Consider the following 8,893-nt stretch of genomic DNA (forward strand, 5'->3'; position numbering starts at 1 on the left):
GAGACTGTTGGATTAGATGTGTAAGCCCATAACTATTATTGGTATGTACTTGACCCGAGAGTAGCATGGTCCATTTGGGTTGCATATCATCAGGACAATTTGTTAGGATGGACTTTTGAGAGAATATGTTATATATGATTTATTAATATATTATATATCATAATATATTAATATGAAATCATATGAGTTAATTAATATTGATCAAGAATTATTTTGGTGATCAAAAGAGACTAACTAAATCTATGGGGACTAATTATGTTAATTAGTTATATTTATATGTGTTGGGCTTATGATCCATGTTGGACCAAGTTTATGTATGGATACATAAAGTGTTAGGCCACATGAACCATGGATCATAAAACCTATGGGTATGGATTTGGGTTATACCCATGACTCTGAAATATCACACATATAAGTACATGCATCATGACCTAAAAACGCCACTGGTGGTTACACATGAAGTTCTTGGAGTTCATTGGTGTTTTTAGGTGCATGGAATTCTCTCTCAAGTTCCACCTTTGTCTATGGTGTGTTGTGATTCCACTTGAAGCTTCCACACTATTGGGGCTAAGCTCTTAAGGCCAAATACATCAAGACTTTAAGCCACATGAAAGGTATGTTACCGTAACTAGTATCTTATATGGTTTATGTCAAATGCATGCTAGTTATAGGTTTAATGCCTTGGAAACCATTTGCATGTATAATTAGTGAAAACATAGATCCAATGTATTTAGGGTTGTATGTGCACCATAGAATGTTGTATTATATCAAAACCCAACATATTATTCATATCTCCAAAAATTAAGGTGAAGTTTGGTTGCCAATTTTAGTCCTTCTCATTTTTATGTTATATATTTCTAGTTTATTTTATCTACCAATTATAATTTAAATGCAATATTTAATATTTATAATATCATGTTATATACTAATTTATATTAATTAATCATAAATATAGAGTTTAATTAGTAGAGGGGTGTATTTGACAATATATATAAGTTATAAAACTGGAATATTCTAGAAATATACTTTTTTGGGTAAAAAATGGGGTAGAAAATGGAGTAGGGTTGGAGATGAAACACTATTTACTCTATTTTTTACTCCATTTATAAGGGAAAAAATGGAGATGGTCTTAAAACACTAATTAACCATGGAATTTTTAATTAGGTTTACAAAGCTTAAACATCTTCTTTTATACTGTGATATCAGATCATGTTTAATGGGAACCTACATAAGCAACCAATTATACAAAGGATTAACACCAAAATAGTTGGTATTTGAAAACGATTGGCTTACCGGTTCATTACGAGCAAAATCTCACCAAAAAAATAAGCAAAAAACAAACAAACTTCGCTAAGCTATACAACTAGATCTTAACACCTCAAACTCGAATTCTAATGACTTAGGATGAATTTGAATGATCTAAATTTTTGTTTAAACATATCATTGCATCCTAATCAACATAATTGACAAAACTAATCCATCTATTAGAAAGATCGTCACTTTTAGTAATCAAAACTTCAAACTACTATAGTGGATTTTCTTCAATAACTTGAATGTGGAACACTTGAATCAACACTCAAACCACATTAGATCACCAAATCTGTTATCAATTTGAAACTTAGATGAAATAAATGGCGGCTCAAAATTCAAATCAAAGCCCCAAAACTTCATATTTAATCACCCAAGATAGATTTACATCAATAAATTAGACATGCAACACTAGAATCCATCTTCAAACACATTGAATCACAAAAATTCGAGATATGTGGGTTGTGGATCTATGAATGTTGGCAACTCAAAACTCCTATTAAAGCTTCAAAGGAGTAAGGAGATTACCTTAAGTGATTTGCTACTTGAAATGATGCTAGAAATTGAAAATAATAAAGAATATATATTTACCAAATCGATTTCTCCTTGGGAAGATGAAGCACCCCCGTTTTATTCCCACTCTTAATATCGTTAGTTGAACTACAAGTCTTTAAATCTTTCCAATTTTGAAAAGACTAGTCCCTCAACTTGAGTATTTTGCAAAGTATACCCTAGTTGAGATTTTGTAGGAATTCAAGTTCCCTAACTTCTAATTTAACCCAAATATAAAAGATTTATACAATCAAGTTCTAACATATGTTAAAAAAAGGTTATGTCAAATTCAAGGATCTTAACCCCAATATTGAAAGGTCAAAATCTAAGTTCAAAATTTATGACTTCAACCCTAACCCTTCAAATTACTTATAAATATCTAGTTATATTGAAGAAAAACTTACACCTAAAGTTAAAAAAGAACAACACATGCTCAGAAATACTTCGATACATGATATCACGATTACATGTGCAAACCAACCAAAGACAAACACTCCAATATCAAAAACCACAAATGTTACAATTTGGTAAGATAGGACGATCTAGCAAGAATGATATTTTTCATCTTGACAAAACTGCAAATTTGGTCTATGTGGTATTCAAAACACTTTGGATAGGGTCCAAAAAGTTTCCGACTTGCATTACAGGTCCAAAATCAAGAATTTTCTGTGATTTTAGTCTAAAAAAACTTGAAAAGACGGCTATACCCTTTGGTTTTCTTTTTTTTTTCTTTTTATAATTATTTTAATACTATTTTGAATTAAAAAAATGAAAAATAAAAGAATTTGCTACCTACCACCCCACTATACTCTCACTCTCTTTCTTCCATCATTGTCTTCTTCATCTATCATCTACAAATCAGGGAAAAAACCATATTTTTTACTATTTTGCTAATAGTTTATACGCATAAAGAGACCCAAAAAACCAGATTCTTCAATTTTTTTTGCGCGGCTTCAAAAACCAATTGTATTCCTCTCAACAGGTTCAATAAGGCTAAACTTCTTCTAATCTATTTTTGATGACTGCAATATCCATTGAAATTCTTGTTTATGTGTGGCTCTCACTCCAGATTCCTTCTTAGCTGAACAATGAACTCATTCCTGATTCCTTCACTTTTCTTTACTAATATGTGTTTGTATTTTAGAAGTATTTCATTTCCAGAACCTCAGAAAGGTATTTTTCTTTCATATATTGAAATATCTAAAGGTACATTTCTTTCAGGTGTTTCACCGAGCACCTGGAGTGCATTGTTTTCCTTCTTCATTTTCTGATTTATTTATTTAGAATTATCAACATTGGAAGTATACGATTCCAATTTTCTTTCCTGAGACATCCAATTCAACAAATAGATGAAGATGTATAGAGATAGGAAAACACAATTAAGGAGTTGGAACTAAAATATTAAAAAATTGTAAGAGATCTAGATGCATCAATTGTGATCCTAGAGATTTGGATTAAGCAGCTCCTTGAGCTCTTGCAGATCTTTGAGCTTGGCTGAATGCTCTTAGAGAGAGGCAGAGAGGTTGATCGGGTCGAGTCATTGTGAGTGTCTTCAAAGATGAGGCTGATGGAGAAACGACTAGAGTTTTATCCCACCTTTGAGACATTGAAATATGTTATTTTGGTCACTCTGAATCTCGGATGTTATATGTTTTGTGATATCTGGCTGGAGGATAGTAGCTTTAGGCTTAGGAGGTGGCTCATTGGTGCTGCTGGCAAGATGATCATGGTTCACCAAATATGTAGCCACCTCCTTGGCTGATGTATGATTTGGCTCTACGCTTCCAAGAAGATAGTCAATCGAAAAATAGTGGAGAATTCTTCAAAATCAATAACACTACTTGGAGTCTAATTAGCAATACTTTTTTTGTTTGAGATTCTTCTTGAGATGGTTCTTTTTTGGTGAGGATGTAAAGAGAGAGAATGGTGGGGGTGGTTGGTAGCAAATTCTTTCTGTTTTTTCTTTTAAATCAAAATGATATTAAAATAATTATAAAAAGAAAAAAAAGAAAATTAAAAGGCATGACCATCTTTTCACGTTTTTTTGGACAAAAATCATAAAAAATCCTTATTTTGGACTTTCATGCAAATCGGAAACTTTTTAAATCCTATCCACAGTTTTTTGAATACCGCACGAACCAAATTTGCATTGTTTGCTAGCAGATTACATAATCAATTTGTTTCATTATAAGGTATGATTTTGGTAGAAATAGCAAATGGAAGTTCATGTGCCCATGAAGGAGCATTTGAAGTAGAAAAAAGCCCAAACAAAAGACTTGTTGCTCACTGTATTTGAGTATTGTATATTCTAAATGAATGCTTAAGCTTCAAACCCATCCATAAACTTGATCCATTTAAAATCAATGGACATGAATCTGTGAACTTTATAGGCAAAGAAGGGTTTCAGATCCACAATTACCAAAAATAAAAGGCTTCGGATTCACAATCTACAAACAGAAGACAACCATGGTGACAAAGCTTTCTAAAAGACTAAAACTCATTCCAATGTCTGCTCAGTTACCAATTCCAACATAAATTCAAATAACTTGAACAAATAGAAAATATCACAAAACTGTCAAAACATGTTAAACACCACCAATAACATTTTCCTTCTTCTCCCTTCCTATAAACTGCAACAAATAATGTGAAAAAAAATTCAGATATTACAAGAATTAATATGAATGATCAGATTGGTATTTCAAATGGCATTTTACCACAAAAATTAATGTAGCAAACAAAAGAAAAGGTCCCAAACAAACATAATTTTAGGGAGTAAAAGACATGGCAAATAAAGTCTCAAAAGTCACAAAGAAAGCAAATTCCATTCATCAGAAGACTTTCAAATCTATATATGTATGCTCATATTCCATGATGCGTAACCTAATAAACTACATGGATTCTTGTATGACATAGCAATACCTTCATATATACATATACATATATATATATATATATATACACACACATATATATATATATATAGGTTACAACAATAAATGTATTACCTTAGATGTTGCTTGGGTACATGAACACCCTAACCCTAGCTCCCTGCAAATAGAAAAAGCAAAGATTTTGAGAAGTTCGCTAGCAACACAAACAAAATGATGAAAAATTCCATCTACTGGTGAATACTTACCATGGATTTAGGAGGAAGATTGGAAGTGAACTTTGCACGAACAACACCAGTGTTTCCATGAGGCCGGGTTACTTTTCCCCAAATGCATCGATAGTGTGATCCATCCCTCTTCACCTTAGCTTTATAGATGTAAGCCAAGCGCTTTCCTTGATACCAGGCTACCTCCTCTTTCGTGTTAACTCCTTCGATTTGAACCAACGATGTGTTCGGGTACTGGTTCGACTTCGACCTACCCAAAATCGTCAAAAAAATCAGCTGATTTCAAAGTTATAGAAACACAAACAATAACAATAATGATGATCCGAACTTTACCTCTTGTACCCGAGAACCGTTCCTCTAGTGTAGAGTCTGAAGAAGAAAACAAAAACAAAAACAAAAACAAATGTTAGCAAAAGCGGAGTTTTGTTAAACACAAAGGATTAGGAGTCGGTATTCCTGGAGAACATTATACCTGACACGTTCTCCCTGGCGACCCTTCACCATTTTTGCTTCACCAAAGAGTTGCCGACGTCTGCGCTGAAGAGGAAGAAGAAGAAGATGATTACGAACCCTAATCTTGCATCTGTTACGATTCTTGATATATTGATGGATGATAGATGGGCTGGGATTGTTGATTTATGATTTGAGATTTGGGTCGAACGATGATACGTTTCTATTTTTCTTGGCCCACATCACAATTTAGTGGACTTATAATTCATGACAAAATTAATAGTTCCTATAGTTTCCAAAATTATAAATTATATGGTTTTGGTAAAAAAAAAAAAAAAAAAAAAAAAAAAAAAAAAAAAAAAAAAAAAAAAAAAAAAGGTTTAGTAGTGTGTCATGGTCTAATTTCATATATTTTTAGCGATTTTGATTCTTATAATTATATTCCTTATATTTGTTTTATTTATTTATTTATCTTATTTTTTATTAATTAAAATTAAAAAAGACTCACCTCTCTCCCTCTCGCTCACTCTCTCTCTCCGAAGAAACTCATTTTCAGCCTCCACCACAGGAAAAAGTCTCTATCGTCGTGCCAGACGCCGCCACCTCCCCTGCCGTTTTCCAATCACCTATAAAAATACATCTCCCCTTCTCTCTCCCTCTCTGCACCGTCATCGACTAACGAACACCTCATAACTTCTCCTACCCTCGCTATCGTTCTCTACCACCTGAAAGTCGTCATCGCCGCTAGGATTGTTCACTATTTGGATAAAACCGAAATGTCCTATTGGATAATTTGGATTAGACTATTTGGTTCGGATATTCGGATTTTTTGATTAGTTTTCACCGAAACCGAATTATTATTTTGGATTTCGGATTGGTTTTAGTTTATAAAGTAAGAACCGAATAGTCCAAAAAAACAGAATAACAATTTATTATTTATTTATGTGACACCACATTTCTGGTATGTGATTTAAATTAAGTATTTTCATTTATTAAGGGGGTATTCGAAGAGTCTGTAGCCCGACTCGTCTAGTAGAGACGGGATGATCACGCAAATTGAGTTGGCTACTCGACGAGTCCATACGCTGGGACTCGGCGAGTCCACCTGTCTGGATGAAACCCTAATTTTAAGGGTTTGCACCTTATTTAAACGCATGAATGCGCCCCAACGTCACCTCCATCACCTTCAAAGCATCTCTTACCAAACCCTAGCCCCCTTAAAAGAGTGAGTGAGTGATTGTTACTTTGTGAAGGAACTTTTGGAGCAAGTAGAATAAGGAGAAGGTTGAAGAGTTCAATGAAGAGGAAAGTAGATCCAGAACTCACTCATTTGTGGTCATCTTTTCTGGTAATAAAGTCTCCATCTTGCTTATTGATCTAGTAGATCTTGTTTGTCCCCAAATTGTTGCTTTTAAGCCCAAAAACCCCAAATCCTTTGTGATAAAGCCTTATGATCGGGTTATACTTCAGATTTGGACCCTCATTGCATTCTAGAAGTGTAAAGTTTCGGTTGTGGTCGTGATTGAGGTCCCTCTTGAGCTTGGAACCCCATTAAGAACTTAGATTTGACATTTGAAGCCTTTAAAGCTATGCATGCACGTAAAGTTTGCAACTTTACGTGATAAGCATGCCCTAGAAGCTTGGATCTGTGATTTAGATCCGTTGCATGGCTCAAATCAAGTTTGTATGGAAAAAAGGACTGAATGGACTAGGCAAGTTGCAAGGTTGACTCGGTGAGTCATATGAAGATAGTCGTGGACTCGACGAGTTGGATGAGCAACTCGGCGAGTCTGATGAAGATTGCCTTAGACTCGACGAGTTGGATGAACAACTCGGCGAACCGGATGAGTTTCCCCCCATTAAAGTAGAGTTTGAGTGAAATAGCTTCATTCTTCTTAGTTACACGTAAAGTTAGCAACTTTACGTGTTCAGATGGTCCCAGGAGCTTAGATCTACGAGTTGGATGCTTTGAAATGGATTAGAATCGACTGTATGGAATATACATGTTAGGACTCGACGAGTTGTTCCTCGGACTCGACGAGTCGAGTCGCGAGCCCCCCGTCTTTCTTCGATTTGTGAGTTCAGGGTGAATCAGTGAGTGGGAAAGGGACTCAGTGAGTTAAAGTCAGAGTTAGTAATGGAGGGACTTGGCGAGTCTGCGCCCTGACTCGACGAGTCCAGTCAATTGGAAGTTGACTTTGACCAGGGAGTTGACTTTGATCATGGGTATAGTAGTCATTTTACCTTAAGAGCATTTATAAATACTTGATCTAGTGTTTTTGGGATTTGTAGTCGGACAATTCCGGAGCAGCAGTCAGCCACTTTTAGAGTTAGCATCTCAGCAGCCAACATTACGAGGTGACTTTCCTTCCAGTAGGGACGGGTCTACGGCCACAATGTCGACCTGTTTAGTTAGCAGTAGTTCCAGACTTCGGTCTGATGCAGTAGTAGTGTGCTTGATGTCTTTGTGATTCAAGCATGTTTGTGTTATGTGTTCGGACCCTGGTCCGATGCAGTATGCAATATATGTATTCATGCTAGTTGATATGTTTATGTTATGTTATGTTCAATCAGTTCCGGACTTCGGTCCGATGCATTTAGTTCTGGACTTCAGTCCGATGCGGTTTTTGGACTTCCGTCCGGTGTAGAGGGCAAGGCCCTGGTTAGTTTCCGGACTTCGGTCTGATACAGTGGGCAAGGCCCAGTATGTGCTTTATATGTTATAGTATGGTATGTGGTAGTTTGGGGGAGCTCACTAAGCTTTGTGCTTACAGTTTTCAGTTTTGGTTTCAGATACTTCCGCTAGCAAAGGGAAGAGCTCAGGATGATGACATCACACACACCACAACTTCAACTTGTTATCCTGGGAGTTTATTTCAGATACTATGATATGTTGATACAATTCTTTTGTTATGACACATCTATTATAACTTTTTGGGATTTATAACCTACGGTTTCATTATATATTATGGATGATTGTTAACTTTTAGTACTATTTAAACAAAAAATTTTGGGTCGTATTTTGGTTCGTTCCAAGTTGGTATCAGAGCCTTGGTTTGAGGGATCCAGGCACACTTACGGGTGTGACTGGACTCAAACTAAGGAAATAGTAAAAAGATTTTCGAAAGAAAAATGTTTTCAAAAGAGTTTTTGAAAAAGAGACTTAAAAAGAAAAGAGTTTTTCAAAACGAGAAAAGGGTGTGGTGCATGCGATCAGCCGAGCTCAAGTAAGTACTCACAAATTACCCATACAAGTTTATATTATGATTATTTGTTTCAGTTTGAGTATAACAACATGCTAGAATAGGACTAAGGATCTAGGAAGATGCCTTATGTGTCTGCTATATGTGTTTCAACTTTATGAGAATTGCATGCTAGTATTGAGTAGACAACAGTAGGATAGCCTGTTTAGGTTATGCCTGATAGTATGAATTTAGAATTGTATGCTAGTACAGTTTCTCGTTATGA

At 35.2% G+C, this 8,893-nt stretch overlaps 1 protein-coding gene across 1 annotated transcript; it reads right to left on the bottom strand.

Moving 5' to 3' along the window:
- Nucleotides 1–4,275: 4,275 nt before the first annotated feature.
- On the bottom strand, nucleotides 4,276–5,593 carry LOC145008788 (large ribosomal subunit protein eL33w-like). The gene is made up of 5 exons (XM_078967398.1): nucleotides 5,448–5,593; nucleotides 5,309–5,344; nucleotides 4,997–5,225; nucleotides 4,866–4,908; nucleotides 4,276–4,490 (listed from the first exon to the last, which is right to left on the bottom strand). Exons 1-4 carry the CDS (start codon nucleotides 5,477–5,479, stop codon nucleotides 4,867–4,869), a joined length of 339 nt encoding a protein of 112 aa, XP_078823524.1. The 5' UTR covers nucleotides 5,480–5,593; the 3' UTR covers nucleotides 4,276–4,490; nucleotide 4,866.
- Between the last annotated feature and the right edge of the window lie 3,300 nt (nucleotides 5,594–8,893).

This window comes from Lactuca saligna, chromosome 8, assembly GCF_052625555.1.
Source record: "Lactuca saligna cultivar CGN05327 chromosome 8, ASM5262555v1, whole genome shotgun sequence".
NCBI classification, from domain to species: Eukaryota; Viridiplantae; Streptophyta; class Magnoliopsida; order Asterales; family Asteraceae; genus Lactuca; species Lactuca saligna.

What these genes read in the sequence shown, in the direction of transcription:
- LOC145008788 (XM_078967398.1), bottom strand. Translation starts at nt 5,479, where the DNA reads ATGGTGAAGGGTCGCCAGGGAGAACGTGTCAG. An exon ending in ACGGTTCTCGGGTACAAGAG is followed by an intron (nt 5,226 to 5,308) that starts GTAAAGTTCGGA and finishes GATTTTGGGTAG; the next exon opens with GTCGAAGTCGAACCAGTACC. An exon ending in ATCTTCCTCCTAAATCCATG is followed by an intron (nt 4,909 to 4,996) that starts GTAAGTATTCAC and finishes TTCTATTTGCAG; the next exon opens with GGAGCTAGGGTTAGGGTGTT.